At 44.8% G+C, this 21,934-nt stretch overlaps 2 protein-coding genes across 2 annotated transcripts; both read left to right on the top strand.

The window, feature by feature from the left end:
• Nucleotides 1-1,000: 1,000 nt before the first annotated feature.
• PEBP1 (phosphatidylethanolamine binding protein 1) lies at nt 1,001-5,986 on the top strand. The gene is made up of 4 exons (XM_026718652.2): nt 1,001-1,197; nt 3,470-3,579; nt 3,698-3,798; nt 4,857-5,986. Exons 1-4 carry the CDS (start codon nt 1,063-1,065, stop codon nt 5,072-5,074), a joined length of 564 nt encoding a protein of 187 aa, XP_026574437.2. The 5' UTR covers nt 1,001-1,062; the 3' UTR covers nt 5,075-5,986.
• A 2,333-nt stretch (nt 5,987-8,319) lies between these two features.
• Nucleotides 8,320-14,888, top strand: CHCHD10 (coiled-coil-helix-coiled-coil-helix domain containing 10). Its single transcript, XM_026718681.2, has 4 exons — nt 8,320-8,484; nt 11,828-12,050; nt 12,638-12,788; nt 14,675-14,888. The coding sequence occupies exons 1-4, from the start codon at nt 8,438-8,440 to the stop codon at nt 14,692-14,694; spliced, it is 441 nt and encodes a 146-aa protein (XP_026574466.1). The 5' UTR covers nt 8,320-8,437; the 3' UTR covers nt 14,695-14,888.
• The last annotated feature ends 7,046 nt before the right edge of the window (nt 14,889-21,934 follow it).

A 21,934-nucleotide genomic window follows, 5' to 3' on the forward strand; every position in this document is an offset into this window, starting at 1 on the left:
TTTCTATCTTTTTCTTTCTCTCTCTCTTTTTCTTTCTTTCTTTCCTTCTTTCTCTCTCTTCCTTCCTTCCTTCCTTCCTTCCTTTCTCTTTCTCTCTTTTTCTTTCTTTCTTTCCTTCTTTCTCTCTCTTTCTCTTTCTTTCTCTCTCTCTTTCTCTTTCTTTCTTTCTTTCTTTCTTTCTTTCTTTCTTTCTTTCTTTCTTTCTTTCTACCTTTCTCTCTCTCTCTTTCTTTCTTTTTTTCTTTCTTTCTCTTTCTCTCTTTCTTTTTCCTTTTAAAATAATTTTTATTGAGTGTGAACATTAAAAACACTGAACGCGGTGATCTTTGACATGGGGGTCGTGGTGGTCTTCTAAGACCACACCTAGAGTCCTGCATCCAGTTTTGGTCCCCACACTATAAAAAAGATGTTGAGACTCTAGAAAAGGTGCAGAGAAGAGCAACCAGGATGATGAGAGGACTGGAGGCTCAAATAAATGAAAAACGGTTGCAGGAACTGGGCCTGGCTGGTCTAGGGAAGAGAAGGACGAGGGGAGACAGGAGAGCAACCTTCCAATATTTGAGGGGCTGCCACAGAGAGGAGGAAGGGGTCAAGCTATTTCCCAAAGCACCCGAAGAGCCAGACAAGGAATAATGGATGGAAACTGAACAAAAGCATGGCTTTAGAAAAGTATTTCATCATCCCCCCCCCTTTTTTTTTACTATCACTAATGGAGGAAGATTTCTCAGATGAATTATCATAAAATGCTTTTAATCGCTTCATTAAAAGCAACTTTTCAACTCCAGCAACTTTAAAACTGGCTGGGTTTTAACTCCTAGAACGCCCCCCCAGCATTCTGGGACTTCGACTCCCAGAGTTCTTTTCGACGGGGCCGAGCCTCTGCGCCCCCCCGACCCGGGCCAATGGGAGCAAAGAAAGAGGGGTCCCGCTGCCTGGGATTGGAAGAGGAACCTGCCACTCCGAAGCCCTCCGCATTAACGCTGGATGGGTCTCGCGCGCTGCGTTTGCTTGCTGCAGCGAGCGGGGAAGAATCTCTCGGGGACTCGTCCCTTTGGTGCAACCATGCCGGTAGATTTGAGCGGCTGGGGAGGCGCCTTAAGCCTCCCCGAGGTGGAAGAGAAGCCGTTGCAGCCCCTACGGGTCCGCTACGGGTCGGTGGAAATCGAGGAGCTCGGTCAAGTGCTCACACCCACCCAGGTAGTAAAGGCCGCTTTGCGCGGGGTTGCAAAGTTGCATCGTCTTTGCAAAAGGGACGCCCCCTTTTTCGTCCTTCGGCCGGGAGGGACCTGGGGGCCTTTGCACAACCCTCTCCCTCCCTACCCGCTCTCGAATTTCCACGCACGTTTCCCCCCCCCCCAGCTTATGCTTCCAAAATCCACTCTGCAAAAGCGTTTCGGGGCGCCCGCTTGCAACGGTTATAAAAGCGGGGACACCCCATAAAACGAGGTCGGAAACGCTCCGCATTTGCAGGATTCGATGCATTGGCTGACAAGCACCTGGATCATTTGAGTTTCTTCCCTTCCGCCCGCCCCCCCAAAATTTGCAATTATATGGGATCCCGCAGTCTCCCCTTGTTGCAAATTGCCAACGTGCCGCAATTGCAACCGGGGAGGCAAAGTCCCGTTTGGATGCCCTCGCCCCCCACCCCTCTCGGGATTCGGTCCTTTGCGAGGGAACCCCAAATAAATAAATAAATTTTTAAAAGCATGCATCTGAACGTGCATTATGGTCTGCTTGGAAGGCCCGAGAATCCTGCGTAGCCTTTTGGAGGAAAAAAAAAAAAGGCACGCCATCGTTTTTTATGCGAAGGGTTGCTTTGCAAAAATCCTGGCCTTTAAAATAGAAGAGAGAAGAGCAAGGTGCAAACATTTCCAAAAAAAAAAAAATGCCCGCCCTAAAAATATAAAGGCGCCTATTTGCCAAGATGGCATCTCCCCAAAGAGAGGCGGAGACCAGCAACGAAAGAGGCCCGGGTGCCACGGTTCTCCCTCCCCTTCCCTCCGTTGCAGGCCCGGGAAGCGCGTGCATGCTCGGGGTGAAGGCCGCCCGCGTTGCAACATCGAGACGGAGCCTTTGAACTCAATCGGACGCCGATACACTGCATGCACTGCACCCTTTTATAACCTTTTGACAGCCTTTGGGAAGGTGTATCCGGGTGAGAAGGACGCCAGGGTTTTAATGCCTAACCCAAATGGTGGCTTATTTGGAATTCAACCAGCTTCCGCATATGTGGATGTCCAGCATTCCATGTATATTTGTCAAATCGACTGCCTTTCAAATGTAATTATTTATCCAGATGCACGATGCTAAATGTGCAGATAAGGGTGGTTTAAAATCTTTTATTTCCTTATATCCCACTGAATGCAGCTCAGCCCCTTCCCAAAATAATCTCCATGAGTTTGCTATTCAAGCGAAATCGGTTGGGGGATTGTGGCATCTTTGGTTGCTCTCTGAACCTGGTTGTTTTCTTGCAGACATTGCGTTACCCAACTAGGTAACACCATCAGGGTTAGGAGGGAGTGGAGTTTGCATGGAGGAGGAGGAGAGCTGTGGGGTCCTTGGTGCACTCTGAGCTTGGTTGTTTCCTTGCGGGTGTTTCAATATCAAACTAAGTTAACACCAGTGAACTGATGATGTTAGCTAGTTTGGTAATGAAAAGTCTATCAGAAACCACTAACCTCAGAAGGTGCCAAGGACCCCACAGTCCTTCCTCCTCCTCTTCCTCTTCTGCCTCCTCCTCCTCCATCTTTGCACACCAAACTCCTTTCCAGCACTGATGATGTTACCCAGCCTGATAATGAAATGTCTACAAGAAACCACCAACCTCAGAGGGCACCAAGGATCCCACAGTCCCTTCTCCTTCCCCTCCTCTTCCTCCTCCTGCTGTCCGCACATCCAACTCCCCTCTAGCACTGATGACGTTACCCAGTCTGGTAATGAACCGTCTACCAGAAACCACCCACCTCAGAGGGCACCAATGACTCCATAGTCAGTCTTCCTCCTCTTTGCACACCTAAGTAGTCTCTGATAACATTACTTAGTTGGGTAATGAAATGTCTGCAACAAAAGCACCAAGGACTCCACAGTCATTCCTCCTCCTCCCCCTCCTTCCCTTTAGCGCTGGTGATATTACCTAGTTTGGGTAGTGAAACGTCTGCAAGAAAGCCACCAAACTCAGAGACCCCAAGGACCCCAGCGTCCTCCTCCTCCTCCCTTCCTGCAAACCCCACTCCCTTCTATCACTGATGGTGTTACCTAGCTGGGTCATGAAACGGAACAGGAAATGCTTTTTTTTATTTTTTATATTGCTGAAAATGCAGGCTGTCTGCAGAGGGAGAAAAAAATGGCAACTTTTACTGTAGAGCTGACTTAGTCAATGGATATTGCTTCTGCCTTGTTTCTTTTTTTCCTTTTCCTTTTTTCCTGTTTTAAAGAGGAGCAACATTTTTATTCTTGTTTATTTGGGCAGGTCAAGAATCGGCCCACCCTGATCGAGTGGGAGAATTGCAGCCCAGATAAATTCTACACTTTGGCTCTTACGGATCCTGATGCTCCCAGCAGGAAAACCCCCAAATTCAGGTAAGAGGGGGATTGCTTGGAAAAGGTAGGGGAGTCCCCGTGAAGAGGAACATTTCTCCGCATGTTGCAAGGTGGGATTTGCAGACGTGAAAACCCAATTTCTCTTCTCCTTTTTTAGGGAGTGGCACCACTTTTTGGTGACCAACATGAGAGGAAATGATATCACCAGTGGGAATGTTTTGTCTGACTACGTTGGATCTGGGCCTCCCAAAGGAACAGGTAAGTGGCCAGCAGTTCCCTTTTAAGGCAAAGTGAGTAGTTGCTATATGCATTACCTTTCAAAAAGTGGCTATTCTCAACTTACAACTAGACAGACAGTCAGATGAAAGATGATAAATATATAGTTAGATGTAGATAGTTGATAGATACAATCGATGGGTGGGTGGATGGATGGATGGATGAGATTAGATAGGAGATGGATGGATGGATCCATCTATCCATCCCTCCATCCATGCAATCTTCCACCTCTCCATATCATCCTCCTCTTACCCTTCCTCCCATCTATCCATCCACCCACCCACCCATCCATCTATCCCTCCATCCTCCTATCCCTCCCTCCATCCATCCATCCTCTTATCCTTCTGTTCTGACCTACGCCCTTTTCTAACAAATCAAACACAATCCAAAGGGAACAGAAACCTTGTAATGCTTCTGCAAAATAATTAGCTGTGATAAGCACAAGCCTTGCCAAACTCTGCGAGACTTGCCAAAAGATAACAAGAAATAAGAAATAATTTGCAATACAAGAATCTTCAAATACAGACTCAGGATACTGGAATGTCCACGAGGCTGAGTTTCAAAACATCTTTGCCTTCTGCAAAGTATGTTCCTTTCACAGCTGGCTTTTATCTTCTTGAAGGAGGGGCCATTACCTTGCAGCCTTACTCCCGAGTCACCCGTGCTGTTGTAGCTGCTCTTTCCTACGAGCAATCCTACACGCACTTGGCACAGGCTCCTCGGGAACCTCCTCATCACTGCTGCTAGCCCCCACAATCTCTGAAGGCAGCAGTCCACTCCCTAATGGTCCTGGCCCTTGCTCTCCTCAGCCATCCACACCTGCTGCCGGCTAATCACAACACCTTCCTCCTATCTATTCATCCATCCATCTTCTCATCCACTGTCCCCTTCCTCCCTCCCTCCATTGTCGCTTCCCTGCCATTCATCCAATCCGTCCTCCGATTGGCATGTTGCTTGACTCCCCCAACCGCTCTTGAGGGCAGAGGGTTGGATTGAATCTTCCTTAAAAGGCTTCTTATTTTTCTCCTGTGCGTTTCCAGGCCTCCACCGCTACGTGTGGCTGGTCTATGAGCAGCCCCAGCAGCTGAGTTGCAATGAGCCCATCCTGAGCAACCATTCGGGGGATAAACGTGGCAACTTCAAAATATCAGCCTTCCGCAAGAAATACAAGCTGGGTACCCCCGTGGCGGGCACCTGCTACCAAGCCGAATGGGATGACTACGTGCCCAAACTCTACGAGCAGCTGTCTGGGAAATAAAATTGCCTCCATTTCGTGCCCTAGTTCCTCTTTCTTGGAAATTCTCCCCTTAGGATAAATGGCCTGTTTAATTTCCGGATGCATTATTAAAAACAATTTCCCATTGAATTGGTAACGTGAATTAATCTACGTTAATTCATTATAGCAGCCTTGATGGTTTAAAAAGTTTTTTAAAAACCCTGAAACTTAATTTTATGTTGCATTGCTACTTTTGAGAAGTTTCTATCCTGAGAATAGAAAACCCCTGTTTCCTATAACCATCTTGGTATGACCAGAGCAACTTAGCTGGTTGTGAAGGGGAATTGAACCTCTTGCTTTGCCTAAAAAAAAAAAAGGCATAAGTGCCAAACGTTTTGTGTAGAACACCGCAACCTGCACTCCTATAGAGTCAGTGGAATGATAACTGCAGTATTTCTAGCCAGCAATGGGATTGTGGAGCCCAACGCATCTGGAAGGTGCCAGATAAATTGAGGAATATCATAAAATTGGAGTATAATCATCTTACCGTAAGTTTGAGGCAGAGCTGGTTCACTGTAGTTTGCAACTAAAGCTTCCTGTAATCTCCGCTTGCAGTGATTTTCCATTAAAGAGGAATTTGGCTATGGACTCGACCTTAGGAATTTGTTCAGATTTTGGTTATCTTGATGAACTCTGCTGTTACTGGATATCGAAGTTCTTGTGTCTGTTTTAGAAGGCCGGGATTGTTCAAATTGTATTTATCTCATTTTACCAATAACATTTCTGGATATCATTTTTTTCCCCTTTAAGTTGCTGTTAGAGTTCATAGCAAGCCTTGGATGTTTTCCCATTTTCATATTTAGTATACACATTCACTGAGATTGAGAAACGAAAGTTTGTGTCTTTATGGATTTGCTTTGAGACGTTTTCCATTAAAAATGAGAGTTGTGTTTACTTTTTATGCTGTTCCTTCATAGATAAGTAGGCTGGATTAACCAGAGTAGTTCCCATAAACCCAGTTCTTCTGGTTAGCTTAATGACTGTACAGGTAGTCCTTGTCTTATGATCACAATTGACCCCCAAATTCCTGTCTTTAAGTGAAACATTTGTTAAGCAAGTTTTGCCCTATTTTACGACCGTTCTTGCACAGTTGTTGAATGAACCACTGCAGTTGTTTAATAAGTGAATCAGGCTGCCCCTCTGCTTGTCAAAAGGTGATCACGTTATCCAGGACATTGCAATGGTCATAAATATGAGTCTTTTGCCAAGAATCTGAAGCTTGATCTCATAAGCAATAGTTGTAAGTGTGAAAAATGGTTACAAGACACTTTTTTCAGTGGCGTTGTAACTGAATGGTCACTAAATGAACTGGTATGATGAGGGTTACCTGTATTGAGTTATGTCACAGAATTGGTTTGTTCAGTAACCAAGTTAACTTGGTTATAAGTTGAGGGGTCTATTCCAGTCTCTGGTAGTTTAAGACTCCTGAACAGGTTTTATTTTGATATTGTTTCAATTATTGCTTGGGAACAGAATTTCATAAAAGGTGAGAGGTTATATAAATGTTCTAAGTAAAATAAACATTGTCCAAGCTTGCTAAAAAAACTGAAGAGTAGAACATTATTTTCAATTGTTGAGCGAATTTTGAAGAAAAATAATTGTCCTCCATTTCTCATCCTGGACAGTAGAAAACAACGGTGCCCCTAATTATCTTCTTCTTCTTCTTCTTCTTCTTCTTCTTCTTCTTCTTCTTCTTCTTCTTCTTCTTCTTCTTCTTCTTCTTCTCCTTCTCCTTCTCCTTCTCCTTCTCCTTCTCCTTCTCCTTCTCCTTCTCCTTCTCCTTCTCCTCCTCCTCCTCCTCCTCCTCCTCCCTTCTCCTCCTCCAATAATAATAATAATAATTTTTATTATTATTTGTTTTATTATTCTTCATCATAAGAATTTTTTATTTCTTCTTGTCTGCCCCTACCTCCCCCCATCTTTTCTGATACCCCTGAGCAAAAAAATAGGCCATTACTTGTTACTTGTTGAACTGAAATGTTAGGGTTAGGATGCGACTGGCAAGTGAGGTCATAAATAGGGCAGAACTCACTTAACCAACGTCCCACTTAGCAACATAAATTTTTGGGCTCCATTGTGGTTGTAAGTTGAGTGTTAAGTGTGGTAAGTCGAGGACTACCTGTACAGTATAACAGAGTTGGAAGGGACTTTGGAGGTCTTCTAGTCCAACCCCCTGCCTAGGCAGGAAACCCTACACCACTTCAGACAAATTGTTGTCCAATCTCATCTTAAAACCTTCCAGTGTTGGAGCATTCACAACTTCTGGAGGCAAGTTGTTCCACTGATTGTTTTGACTGTCAGAAAATTTCTCCTTAGTTCTAAGTTGCTTCTCTCCTTGATTAGTTTCCATCCGCTGCTTCTTGTCCGGCCTTCAGTTGCTTTGGACAATAGCTTGACCCCTTCATTTTTGGAGGAGCCCCTCAAATCTTGGAAGGCTGAGTCAGTTCTTTCCCTCCAAAGTGCAGCAACTGTGTTCAAGGCCCCATTAAACGGCAGTTTTGTGCTTAGGCCTCAGGCCTGAAAGTGCAAAAGGAGCCACAGATACACAAATAGCGAAGAGTGGGCACTTCTCAGTTCCTCAGAAGTAGGGAGTCAAAATTCTGTGTCTCCGCTTTTTAAATTTCTTTTTTCCTCCTATTTCCTTCCATTTTTTCCGTCCTTTGATTCTTTTCTCCCTCAAATTTTCTTTCCTCCCATTTTCTTTCTCCCTCAAATTTTCTTCTTCAATTTTCCTTCCTTCCTTTGATACTTTTTTTCCTTCCATTTTCTTTCCTTCCTCCAATTTTCTTTCTTTCCTCTCTTCCCTCCCATTTTCTTTCCATTTTTCCTTCCTTTGATTCTTTTCTCTCTCCCTCTCCAATATTCCTTCCTCCAATTTTCTTTCTTCCCTCCCATTTTCCTTCCATTTTTCCTCCCTCCCATTTTCCTCCTTTTTTATCCTCCTTTCCCCTTCTTTTCTCTTGGCTTCTCTCTTTTATTCTATTGCAAAATTTTAGTGGAGATGTGTTTTTTTTTTAAAAAAAAAGTTAAAGAGAGGAAACGTCCCAAAGGATGGATGGTATTCTCCACTTTGAAAAGAGTCCCGTGAGAGGTCGTTTGGTCGCTCTAACCTTTTCCTAGCTCTCTGCAGTCGGGAAGGGTGCGGGAGGGAGAAAAAAAAAAGGAGTACCCTGGCTTGCGCCTGCGCAAAAGACCCACTCCGGCCCCCTTCTTTGAACCACGTGGGAGGGGGGGTGTTCCAGAACGCGATTGCGTCACAGCGAGTTTCAAGGAGATTCCGGGCGTCTCTTTCGCAGCGGCTGCCGGAGCGAAGCCGGTGCAACCGCAGCAGCCACCGACCTCGCCATGCCCAGGGGCAGCCGGAGCGCGGCGCCTCGACCGGCCGCCACCAGGTAGGCGTGGGGGGATGGAGCCCACCTGTCCACCTCTCGACCTCCCCTCCTCAAAAAAAAAAAAAAGGCTCCTGCCCCTCTTTCGCCCCAACCCTCCCTCCCACCTGGTAGAAGCCCAACGACTCCTCTCCAAGGTCAGAGAGCAGGAGAAAGCGCTCTGTGCATGCTCAGGAGCCCTGTCTTGGGGAGGACGAGGGGGTTGCCTGGGTTTAAAAGGCCACCGGTGGGGGGGGGGGTCTCAGCCGACTTCAAACGCTTTTGGGGTTCTCTCTCTTGGGACTTTTCCCTCCGAGGAAGGGAAGACGGGGGAGCGCTCTGTGCATGCTCAGGAGCCCCCTCTTGGGGAGGATGAGGAGGGTCCTTGTGTTTAAAAGGCCACGGGTGGGGTCTCAGCCGACGTCAACAGCTTTCGGGGTTCTCTTTTTCTCTTTAGAAGGGAGGTTGGGGGATTTTTCCCTCCAAGGGAGGGAGACAGGGAGCACTCTGTGCATGCTCAGGAGCCCTGTTTTTTGGAGGACAGGGGGTTGCTGTTCTATAAAAGGCCTCATGACTTCAAAAGCCTTTGGGGTCCTCCCTCTCTCTCTTGGCCTCTTCTCTCCAAGGAAGGGAGAGAGGTGGGCACTCTGTGCATGCTCAGGAGTATCTTTTTGGGGATTTTTAGCTTGCTTTATTAGAAAGGTAGAGGTGGTACAGAATTAAGGACTGTAAGGAAAGCAAAGTCGTACAGATGGAAACACACCTGGTGAAAACAGAAGGAAGGAATATGGAGGAATATGTTCTCCGCCTTGAGTTTATTTTATTTATTTATTTTGCCAAAAGCTTACAATACAATAGAAATAAGAATAAACATAAGTTTAAATATAAGAAATCGGAACTAATAATTGGGGACAATAGGACAGGGACGGTAGGCACGATTGTGCGCTTACGCACGCCCCTTACTTTGACCAACTAGTTTTTAAAAAGTGGGATAAAATTAATAATGGGGTTGAGCCTCCCTCTTGCCTTGGAAAAAGGCCCCGGTGATTTTGTTTCTCAAAGAAAGATCAAAAGAAAAGCAGCGCAGGCATGTCCAAGAGCACTTCAATGCCTCAATTAGATCTTGGCTTAATTAGATCTCTTTGGGATTCAAACTAGTACCAAGATCTTTTCTTCCTATCCCCCCCCAATAAAAATCTCATGTTTGACCACCTGGGGAATAAAAACCCCTCTTTTCATTCCTACTCTGAATGAATGGCATCTCCAGATCTTCGTTGATTTGATATTATAACCTGTATTTTTCCCTCGGTGCGCACATATCCTTTTTCTCCATGACAACAACCTTGCGAAGTAGGTTGGGCTCAGGATGAGAGCATCTGTGGCGGAGGAGGGGTCTGTCTGTCTGTCTGTCTGTCGTGGAACATATCTCTCCTTGCTCTTAGTGCCAAAAATAAGGTGACCCAGTCTACTTAAAGTTCCCGAAAGAAGCTTCCAAGCAGACGGATCAGCTTAGAGTGGTCTGTCTCATTTAAGTCCTTTGTGTGTGTGTGTGTGTGTGTGTGTGTGTGTGTGTGTGTGTGTGTGTGACACACACACATTGTGGGAAGAAAAGGCCAAGCCTTAGCATGGAGGGGGGGGGGCAAAGATCTGAGAGGTTGCAAAGTCTGGGATGGAAAGATTAAAAAAAAAAACACTGAATTTTTGTCACTTAAAAAATCAAGGCACTTAAAGGAGACCCTTTAATGGCTGTGCTGTGTAGGACTTATTTTGTGAAAAGGTTTGGAAAAGAACGTCTATGGCGATTCCTCTCCAGGTCATGCTTGTCCCAAAAGGTGCTTTTTCCAAAAACACTTTTTTGCTTTTTTCTTTTCTTTCCCCTTGAAGACATTCCTCTTCTCACCCAAGTAGTGTCTTCAATTCCATAGAACAGAAGCTGAATGTTTTCAGCGAGGGGAAAAAAACCAAAAAAAAAAAAAACAGAAAAAACAAGAAAATCCAGTGGCCTTTTGGAAAATTACCTTTGAGACGCTTGGAAAAACCTTGGTGGATTATGAGTTAATACCGGTTAGAAAAGGAGATTTGTTCGTTCAGACCTGCTGCCTTCTGGATGATTCAGCTAAAAGGGAATCGAGAGGAGAGGTCAGGCGAGAAACCAAATATAAGCGGTCAAACCCAAAGTCACATCGGGGAAGAGGTTGGGCCAAGAGACGGAGATTTTATTGCCTGCCCAGCCACAAAGATGGCCTGGGAGTCTTTTGGCACCAGCCAAAAGTGCTAATACAACCCCTGGTTGTATAAAGAGAGGCATCAAATCAAAACCATGTGAAGTCTTAGTAGTTCAGAAAGTTGAGAAAGAAACAGTGGAGAAAGTCCAGAAATATTTCGCAAGAAGAGTTCTCCACTCCTCTACTCGTTGCAGAATACCTTATGCCACCAGACTCGAAATTCTGGACCTAGAAAACCTAGAACTACTCCGCCTTCGGTCCGATCTAAATATAGTATACACAATCATACATTGCAATGTCCTACCTGAAAATGAATACTTAAGCTGCAGCCATAACAATATAAGTGCACACAATAGAGACAAACTCAAGGTAAACTGCACCAAACTTGATTGCAGGAAATACGACTTCAGCAACAGAGTGGTCAATGTCTGGAATACTCTACCTGCCTCTGTGGTTTCTTCCCCAAACCCCAAAAACTTTCACCTTAGACTGTCTACTATTGACCTCACCCCTTTCCTAAGAGGTCTGTAGGGGACGTGCATAAGCGCACCAACGTGCCCAATGTCCCTGTCGTATTGTTTCTTTTATATATTTTTTATTATATGTATCCATGTATTCATAACTATGTTTTTACTTATACCTATTATCTTGTAAGCAATTGACAAAAATAAATAAATAAAAATACACAGTTTATAAATCCGTATAGGGTCTCCTGCTTGAGCAGGGGGCTGGACTAGAAGACCTCCAAGGTCCCTTCCAGCTCTATTCTGATTCTGGTTCAGTTAACAGGGAGATGGTGAATTCTAGTTCCACCTTATCTATGAAAGCCAGCTGGGTGACTTTGGGCCAGTCTCTCTCTTTCAGTCCAACCCACCTCACAGGGTTGTTGTGGGGAAAATGGGAGGGCCATCTGTGAGATATATTTGGCGCCTTGTCAAAACAATCCAAAGCAAGATACAAATAAATAAAGGCTACCAAAACTTACTTTCTCCCTCCTCTCTCTCTCTTTTTCTCCCTCTCTCTCCCTCCCTCTCTCCCTCTCTCTGTCTCCCTCCCTCCCTTTCTCTCTCTCCCTCTCCCTCTCTCCCTCCCACTCCCTTCCTCCCTCCCTCTCCTTCCCTCCCTCCCTCTCTCCATCCCAGCAATGCAGTAGCTTCCCACGCTCCTGCTCATCCACCTCCTTCCGCCATGGCCGCCCCGACTCAGCCTCAACAGCCTGGCTTGATGGCCCAGATGGCTACTACTGCAGCGGGGGTGGCCGTGGGCTCCGCCGTGGGCCACGTGGTCGGTGGGGCCCTCACGGGAGCCTTCAGTGGTGACAGCAGCTCCTCCCAGCCCGCCAAAGTGGCCAGCGGCCCTGTCCAGGTGAGGCACAAATTGGAGGAACGCCGAGCCCCGTTCCCCACAACACCCGTGGAACCGAGTCTGGTCTGGCGGCGACCTTCACGGAACATGAAGCCATTGAGTAGCGTTGGCGGTGGTGGGCGGATTTGCTTTGGGAGATTGGGAATAGGAGGAAGGGGAACGTTGGGAGGTAGTTCTCGTGGTGGAGATGCTGGACTGGAACTGGGGGAGTCTCGAGAAAAGGTCTTTGGGGGACCTTGAATTCGTTCAGTGGAAGAACCAGCTTAAGGCAGTGATGGAGTGGAGACCAACCAGGTCTTTTGACCAACTGGTCTAATGAAATGAAGGACCAGGGGATGGGACCCACAACATTCCTTGCCTCCCTGCTCTGATGGGTTGGGTAGACGTGACTGGCAAGAGACATTCTCTCAGATCACCTGGTCCCAAGCTGTTCCCTTAACGGTGGCAAGAAAGGTCATAGAATGAGGCCAAACTCCCTCAACCATCCTCGCTTAGCAACATCAGGCTCAGTTATGGTTGTACGTTGAGGACGAGCTGCATTACCAAACCACCTGAGGTTGACTGTCTCTTCCTTGACTGCCTCTTAGGAGTCCAGGCAGATACCAACCCACCAGCCATCTCAGTATGGGCCTTGCCTCTATGAGATGAGGCAGTTCCTGGATTGTGCTACTAACCAGAGTGACCTGACCTTGTGTGAGGGTTTCAACGAAGCCTTGAAGCAATGCAAGCAAGCCAGCGGTGAGTATTACCACGGTGGAGGAGGAAGGAGACCTTGTTCAAAGGGCCCAGCAGAGATTATACGACCTGAGACTGCTCAGGAAACAACAACGGAATGAAAAACTGCTGTTGACCTTCTACCGCTGCACCGGAGAGAGTATCTTAACTTACTGCACCTCTTTAGGGTTTGCCAATTGCACCAGGGCAGATAGGAAAGCACTCCAGAGGGTTAATGTCATTGCCCAAAAGATCCTGGGTTGCCCTCTCCCCTCTTTGGAAGAGCTTTATAGCTCCCGCTGCCTTAAGAAAGTTCAAAAGATCCATCTCATCCTGGGCACCCTTTTTTTGAGCTATTACCATCTTGCAGATGGTACAGGATAATTAAAAACAAGGACAGATAGGCTGAAAAACAGCTTCTATATCCCAGGGCAGTAACTCGAATTCTACAGTATAGTGCAAGGTTAATGCAATATCGGGTTTTCAATTCAGTTGCATAGAATGTGAAGGAAGTGTGTTTGTGTTTTATTTTGTATAGTCATAATGTGCACCGAAGATGGTATTTAATTTTGCTGTACGTGGTGCAATGACCATAAAGTAAACTAAACTAAAAGGAGACATCTTGGCGAAGGTGGAAAGGTTTTTTGCTTGCTCCAGGGTTTATGAAAAAGCTTTGGTGAACTGCCTCTCATTTCGTCAGATGCCCAAAGCAGCTAGATCGATGGGGGGGCTTCAATTAGGTACACGGGAGCCAGGTTGTTTTAGACACACCTGCAGGCTCCATTGGAGACATCGCAAGGACCTGATCGTCTATTAATTTTTCTAGAAGGCCATTCTGTTTCTGGAGACCTTTTGGCGTAGCCTGGAAGCCTTGAATGTGAGCTTAGACATATCTCTCTCTCTCTCTCTCTCCATGGTGCTTTTAAAGTCTCTCTTCCACCCAGATGGTCGTTTTTAGATCTGCGGTGGAGGATGAAATGCTCTGAGGTGATCCTTGTTTTGAATCCTGAGGCAAACATGGGTCCATTAATACTTATTGATAGATGTAGATATATAAATATATAGATATATAAATATATAGATAATATAGATATATTCTTCTCCTGTTGATGGCAAAGCAACAATGTGTTAGATTTTCACCACCAGGCAGGTCTTTAATCCTTCCCTCCCTCCCTCCTTCCTTCCTTCCCTCCCTCCGTCCTTCCTTCCTTTTCCCTCCCTTCCCTCCTTCCTTCATTTTCCCTTCCTTCCTTCCTTCCTTCCTTCCTTCCTTCCTTCCTTCCTCCCTCCTTCCTTCCTTCCTTTCTTCACTTTCCTTCCTTCCTTCCTTCCTTCCTTCCTTCCTTCCTTCCTTCCTTCCTTCCTTCCTTCCTTCACTTTTCCTTCCTTCCTTCCTTCCCTTCCTTCCTTCCACCCTCCCTCCCCTCCTCCCTCCCTCTCATTCCCATCTCCTTCCTTCGTTTCTTCCTTCCCTTCCTCCTTCCTTCCTTCCTTCCTTCCTTCCTTCCTTCCTTCCTTCCTTCCTTCCTTCCTTCACTTTTCCTTCCTTCCTTCCTTCCTTCACTTTTCCTTCCTTCCTTCCTTCCTTCCTTCCTTCCTTCCTTCCTTCCTTCCTTCCTTCCTTCCTTCCTTCCTTCCTTCCTTCCTTCCTTCCTTCCTTCCTTCCTTTTCTCTTCCTGCCTGCCTTGCCTCCCTCCCTCTCTCCCTCCCTCCCTTCTCTTTCACCTTCCCAAATAAAGACAAGAAATATTAGCATTTTGCTTGACTAGGACAGACATTCCATCCGCGTTATCTGTCCATCCTTGGCTGCAGTTCGGGGCTCTCTGTTCAGTCAGGATGTCTCCCATTGCTTCGATGAAAACGTCTTGCAGGTCGAGGCCCAACTGGTCATTTTTTGTTTTCTTTTGCAGGTGTGGCTTCCCTTTTGTGAAGAAATGAGAAAGGTCAACCCTGAGCCCCAAGGGATCCTAATGGAGGACAAGAGAATTAGCAGAGAATCTGGCCAGCTCAGTCTGGTTTTCTCAGTTGTAGATTTATAAACAAGGGAAGGTTTTAAGCGCAAGGACAAATTGATTTTTGTACAGAGGAAAGTCTAATAAAAGCAGATGGTTTATTTAAAAGTAACCCCTGAGTGCCTGTCTCTGTTTTAAGTCCACGTGATGGACAAATGATTCTTTAAAAGAACTAGGCCTCAATTTACCATAGTTCATTTAGTGACCATTCAAAGTTACAACAGCACTGGAAAAAGTGACTTTTTCCCCACACGTGACTCTTGCAGCGTCCTCATCAATCATGTGATCTAAATTTAAACGCTTGGCAACTGACTCATATTAATGACGGATGATCCCCTTTTGCGACCTTCTGATGAGCCAAGTCAATGGGGGGAAACCAGGTTCACTTAAACAACTATGTGACTAACAACAATGTGACGGTTCACTCAACAACGGTGGCAAGAAAAGTTGTAAAATGAGGCAAAACTCACTTAACAATTCTCTCGCTTTGCAAATTCTGGGCTGAACTGGTAGTAAAAAATTTTTTTTTGAATCTTACTGGATTGACCAACTCAATAATTAAGAGTGGGCAGTAACGGAACTTAAGAGAGGTCCACTTTGACCCAACGGGTTGGAAGTTCTCTTCTCCAGTACATATTTTTTGTGGTGGAAGACAGTGTCATTATTGGTAGGACCAAGAGGAACAAACGGTTGGACTCCTTCCAACTACAGGGCCTCGTATTTTTGGGTTGGTCAATGCTGGACTTCTTCAGATGTGGAAGATAGCAGGGTGGGGGCAGGAGGAAAGAGAGAGAGAGAGAGACAGACAGACAGACAGATGTTCAGCTTAACCGTATGACCCTTTGCTGGTCTTAATTTAGATCTTAGCTTATTACATAAAGCATGCAAGGGCAGTAGTGTCAGGTTAAGTCCGGCAATGCCGATCTGGACCTTGGAGATTAATGCTCACAGCCTGCCAAGGATGAGGTAACCTTGGAAAAAAAAAAGATATCCTAATTCAACTCAAGGCCTGTCTCTTCATTCTCCAAATGGGGGTTTGTCCAGAACCTGGTTTGCGAGGCGTCATTGGGGTAATGCAAAGAACCAGACATTTCCTATTCCTTGATGCCCACACCACCTGTTTTTGCCTCCCTCTTCTATTTGCAAAGAGTTGAAGGCTTTTATTTTCAAAAGTAGCCTTGGATCATTTTGGCTTTGGAAATATTTTTTTTAAAAAAACAAATTTTATTTGGGTTTTCACAAAACAAAAAGGGAAATAGAACATCTTTTTTTAGTGAACAGCGTGGTTCCACATATCCATAGAGATATAATTTCAGTTACATATTCATCTTTCATATTCAGTTTCTTATCCTTACTTTATATATTCTCTATTTGTTGGGTTTGGAAATATTTTTACGAGGATTGGTCAGCTCGCCATCTTTATAACTGCTCTGGAATTTCCTCAGTTTAAGAGAGAGAGAGAGAGAGACAGAAAAGAAATAGGAAAGAAAGAAAAAAGAAAAATAGAAGGAAAGAAAGAAGAAAGAAAAGTAGAAGGAAAGAAAGGAAAAAAGAAATACAAGGAAAGGAAAGAAAAAGAAGGAAGAAAGGATCCGCTATAGTTGTAACTTGATCAATAGCTGTACCACCAGTGATCTGGTGGTAAACTTACAACGAGACTCTACCCACTGTGCTTCATTGCCAGCTGCCAAACAGCTGTTGGGTGCTGCAGCTGCAGAGGACCGACTCTGCTTTTAGCTGGCTATTAAACTTCCCCCAAAATTAACAACGGACTGTCATGAACCAGCACAGACTGGCTATAGCACACCGCTAGTAACCATCTTTATTAATGCTTTCCTATATTTTGGGGAAGTTGTATGCAAATACCTCAGCGGTGGGAGTTCATTTGCATTTTTTTTTTTTGTGTGTTGTGTGTGTCTGGTCTATAATTAGTTGTATTTCCAGTGTTTTCCTAGCATTGCCATCAGATCAACATTTTTATCAGAGATAGATGCCAAAAAAATTTTTGTTTTTGTTTTTAAAAATTAGAGATTGTCAACTTCGCAAAACTGATTTCTGATATGACCTTGCTAGCATCCTCCTCCTTGCTTCTGGCACTCCTGATAGCAAGCACTTGGGGTAATACTTTATGCCCAAATAGCTGCAATAGTTGGCTGCAAATTACTGCATTATTGGATGATATTATGAGGGAGAGGGGGATAAATGCAGGTTAAATGAATTGCACTTGGATCTTATGGAACTGGCAGAGTTTAAACCATGATCAGCTGGTCCCGTTAGGGATTGATGGACAGAATCCTTTCACGCAGAGGGTAATTTGGGGAAGAATAGACCTGGCTTATGGCATAAAAAAAGAAGAAACACGCTAAGGAAAGGCCAGAAAAGAGAATATAGAACCATGGTGGGTGGCAGAGGGGATCTATCTGTCCTTCAAGTTGGCCAGGTGAGAAAAAGAGAATCCACAAATTTGATAACTCTCCTTTGTTGACATAGGTTAACAAAATCTCAAAAGGCTGGCCATTTTGTTTTCCTTGGGAGCAAGTGCGAACCGAGTTCCAGGTTTTTTAATGTTGTCCATGTTTCCAAGGGGTTCAAGTATGGTTGGGTTTTTGCAGACTATCTCCGAGGTCATCTCTGGTTCTCTGGGAGAGCAGCTACCATCATTCCTTCTGCCAACTTGGTTGAGCAGTAATCATAAAATACTCGGATGACCCAAATGTTAGCTAGAAAAAGTGAGTTTTTGAGGAAGGACTAGGGTTGGGCAATTTCATAGAAGAATTTGAAGTGGCAACTTGGCATCTTCTGTTGCTTGCCGAACCGAGTTACAAAGGATGGGTTCCGGGATTCTTGGTCCACACCATCATCTCAAGAACCTCCAGAAAGGAACATCCTATCCTGATCTACGCGGTGTGTACTTGTATCTTCCCAACTGCAGGAGATGCAGCAATCTCATTCGTCCAGCCTGTCTCCGTGTCGACATCCCTGGGAAAAGCCGTTCAGATCTCCTGCACCCTTTCTGGTGACACCATGGCAACTCACACCATAAGCTGGTTTCAGCATCAACTGCCAAACCCACCCAAATATCTTTTGTATTATAAAGATGAATCCAACCAAAAAAGGAAAGAGGGTGTCTCGGATAGATTTGCAGCTTCCAAAGATGCCAGCCTTAATGCCTGTTACCTAACTATTTCTGAAGTCCAAGCAGCCGATGAAGCCACCTATTACTGCCTATCTTCAACAGGGTCAGAATAGCACTGTGCTACACATTATGGAGTAACGAAAACAAAAACCTACGCCTTGGGGAATTCATTCATGACAGCTGGTAAGAGGCGGCCAGCTGGCTGGTGGATTCAACTTAAGGTCTGAAGATGTTTCGCGGCTCTGATCCATGATGGAATTTAATTTGGGGAAACTAGTGGGCAGAACTTGTGATTCAGACGTGCGGTTGGACACAACACACTTGCATTAGGAATCCTCCCCCTTCCTCTGTGAGTGAACGTTAATGTTGTGCCTGTGGAATTCTCCCTCCAGGTCCAAAGTAGGTTAATTAGACACGGTTCCTGTTGAAACGCATAGAGTTGGGTTGAGTTGATCAATCGGTCGAGTGATCTCCAGAGGGAGGAGCCTGAAAGAGAAAGTCATGTGGTCACTTTCAAGGTGAGCATCCTTGCAAAAACAAGGATATCTGCAAGCGTCTCGACCAACTTCAGCCAACAGGAAACCATTTGTGCGTCTATCTCACTATACGTCTCATTTGTGGTTAACGGTCACTCAGATTCCGGAAACCACGGATATTTTTGCTGCATCTGTCACCATCTCCCAAGGGAGGAAACCCTGTGATGATCCGAACGTCTGTTTGATTCATTCAAGCTGAAGGATCTTCTCATCCAATGCAAGCCAAGATAGTGATTCAAAGGTCTTGCCACCAGGAGGAGCTCGAAGATCAAAAAACAAGTACCAGCCCCTAAGGTTCCTAAGCTTTGAGAAGAGAGAGAGAGAGAGAGAGAGAGAGAGAGAGAGTGTTGTAGGGATAGATAGATTGATAGAGATATAGAGATAGGTAGATAGATAGAGATAGAGATAGAGATAAGATAGATAGATATAGGTAGAGATATAGAGTTATAGGGATAGATAGATTGATAGAGATAGATGGGTAGAGAAAGAAAGAGAGAGAGAGACAGACAGACAGACAGATAGAATTCTTTACTGGCCAAGTATGATCGGACACATAAGTAATTTGTCTTGGTGCAAATGCTCTCAATGTACATAGAAAAGATACATTCGTCAAGAGTCAAGAATCATCAGGTACAACCCTTAATAATAGTCATAGGGTACAATAAGCAATCAAATCATACTAGGAATCGTTAGGATACAAGCAACAACTTTACAGTCATACAGTCATAAGTGGGAGGAGATGGATGAAAGGAAGGGAGGATTAATAGTAATAGTAATGCAGACTTAGTAAATTGTTGGACGATGTTGAGGGAATTATTTGTTTAGCAGAGTGATGGCATTTGGGAAAAACCTGTCCTTATATCTAGTTGTTCTTGCACTAACTGGTAGTAATGGAGCCATTATCCCCTTCCTGTTGGGGTAGGTGGTATCTGCTGAATACCATGGAACTATAATCAACATATAAGATATAAAATATAACATGCTAAATGGACCTTTGGCTGCCTGGTTACATTAGCAGCGTGGAGAACCTCAACAGGACTGGTTTCAACGGTCAACTGGAGCAGAATTTTCCCTTTTAGGACTGATAACATTAGGGGGGGAAAGGCATGCGAGATTATTTCAATCTACGATTGCTGCAGTGAGATTTTTATATGCACAGGGATGGAAAAAATGGACACTAACCACTTTGGAGGAATAGCTAGTAACATTGACGGATCTTCCTGAGATGGATAAACTCACTTCTTTGATTAGACAATCTATATTTTTAGTAACATGAAAAGATCCAGGAATGTATAATGTTTCCATAGCAAATGAACCTTGAGGGGAAGAGATTTATATCTTGCACTTTGTGCAGTGGGGAGATTATTAAATACTAATTATGGAGATCAGAGATGATCTGATCAAAGATGATTTTTTCCTTTGTTCGTGTACATTTTTTTTTTTTTTAATCCTGTCTGTCCCAAATATTTCTCCAGAGATCTGTATAATAATAAAATAAAGTTCCCAATACCTGCAGACTCTAGCCAATGACAAAAGGGATCAATGCCCAATGTTATACACATACACATACACACACACACATATACATATACATACATATATACATACATACATATGTCTTATTTTGCAGGAAACATGGTAGTCCTGCACTTCTGACCACAAATGAGCCCAAAATGTATGTTCCTAAACCCATAAAAATGTAAAAACCTCTAAGCAAAATTATTTGACCCACCATCATTCCACTCCAGGAAGGAAGTGTGGATTTGCATATTTCTAGCCCTCATTAAGACTTTAAATGAGAAGAACTGGGAGACCTTTGCTAAGCTGCTGTGGTCTCAATTCATCATGATGGCGAATTGCTATGGAGTCGTCATTGTCCTAGTTTCTTGCTTTGGTGAGCACGGGAAGGGTGGAAGTTGAGTTTTTCTTTGTAGAGGCACTTTAAAAAAAACAAACCAGAGTTGTTTGTGTCTTGGTTTTAGCCAAGGATTTTGCCTCAGTTTCCCAAAGCAGTGTTGGAGAACCTGTGGCATCGTAGTGAAGGTGCTGGATTAGAAACAGGGAGACCTTTCGGTCTACTCTGCTGCAAGGCATGGGAGCCAGCTAAATGGAGCAATCACTCCCTCTCAGCCCAGTCTACTTCAGAAGAGCATGGTTGGGAAAATACAAAGAGGAAGCCTTAACTATGTCTTCTTCTTCTTCTTCTTCTTCTTCTTCTTCTTCTTCTTCTTCTTCTTCTTCTTCTTCTTCTTCTTCTTCTTCTTCTTCTTCTTCTTCTTCTTCTTCTTCTTCTTCTTCTTCTTCTTCTTCTTCTTCTTCTTCTTCTTCTTCTTCAATGTACAACAACACAGGATTCCTCTGTAGTCTGGCAAGACAGGAGGCTAACAATCTCACTCTTTGCAGGTGTCCTCTCTCAGGCTCAGGTGACTCAAAGCGGCCCTGTTTCAGTGGCCATTGCAGGAACCACCATCATAAACTGTGCTCTGCAAGGTGTGGAGTTCATCAGCTCCACGAACCCATCCTGGTATCATCACAAAGAAGACCAGCCTCCAAAATTGCTCTTCTACAAGTCCAGGGAAAGAGCCTCCGGGATCCCTGACCGTTTGTCCGCGGACACTTATGGCAGCCATGCAAAGCTGACAATTTCGAATGTCGAGGTGGGCGATGAAGGGGATTATTACTGTGCCATGTGGCATAACGATGGGTTACACACTGTTGCCTTCAGATGCAGAACTGAAACACAAAGCAGAGGAACCAACTGGGCAGAAATAAAGCCACCATTTTTGCTTCGATCCTTTCGAATTTCACATCCAGGCTGTCCTCAACTTGCAACCATTTGGTTCACCGGCCATTCGAAGTTGCAACAGCCCTGAAAGTCTGTGGAGATTCTCAGGCATCAGGGCAACTGGTGCAGGACCACTCCAGAGAGAGGGGGGGAGGAGGGAGGGAGGGAGAGGGAGGGGGAGAGAGAGAGAGAGAGAGAGATACACAGAAAGAGAGACAGAGTCAGAGAGAAACAGAGAGAGAGAGAGAGAGAGAGAGAGAGGGAGGGAGGAAGAGGGAGAGGGAGAGACAGAGACAGAGAAAGAGAAAGAGAGACAGAGAGAGACAGACAAGACAAGAATAGAATAGGAATAGGATAGAATATGTATCTAATACTAAAATGTGTTCACGGCAGCTAGAATTGCATTTGCACAACGCTGGAAGAGCATACTGGAAGAGAATTGCACACAGCCACGGAATGTATTTTAGATGGTTTCACTTCTGTCTTTTCACGTGAGCCCCTTCTAGGATGTTCCCAGCTAGGATTCTACAAAGTCAATGGACGTGACTCCTGTAAGAACCTCCTTGCTGGTTTCACTTGTGTCGTAAATTAAGGGCTACCTCTATGGAAGGTGTACATTGAACACCCTGACTCAGGTCCCTTAGTGGAGATGATCACATGCTGAACTGAATTTGGGGAAGGGTTAGTGTGTGTGTGTAAAA

Source organism: Pseudonaja textilis, chromosome 15 (genome assembly GCF_049901715.1).
Source record: "Pseudonaja textilis isolate UNSWEBS1 chromosome 15, rPseTex1.2, whole genome shotgun sequence".
In the NCBI taxonomy this organism is placed as follows: Eukaryota; Metazoa; Chordata; class Lepidosauria; order Squamata; family Elapidae; genus Pseudonaja; species Pseudonaja textilis.

Bases quoted from the DNA above. Each gene is read 5' to 3' on its own strand.
- PEBP1 (XM_026718652.2), top strand. From the start codon at position 1,063: ATGCCGGTAGATTTGAGCGGCTGGGGAGGCGCCTTAAGCCTCCCCGAG. The intron at 1,198-3,469 runs GTAGTAAAGGCC...TTATTTGGGCAG, and splicing joins AAGTGCTCACACCCACCCAG to GTCAAGAATCGGCCCACCCT. The intron at 3,580-3,697 runs GTAAGAGGGGGA...CTCCTTTTTTAG, and splicing joins AGGAAAACCCCCAAATTCAG to GGAGTGGCACCACTTTTTGG.
- CHCHD10 (XM_026718681.2), top strand. From the start codon at position 8,438: ATGCCCAGGGGCAGCCGGAGCGCGGCGCCTCGACCGGCCGCCACCAG. The intron at 8,485-11,827 runs GTAGGCGTGGGG...TCTCCATCCCAG, and splicing joins CCTCGACCGGCCGCCACCAG to CAATGCAGTAGCTTCCCACG. The intron at 12,789-14,674 runs GTGAGTATTACC...TTTCTTTTGCAG, and splicing joins GCAATGCAAGCAAGCCAGCG to GTGTGGCTTCCCTTTTGTGA.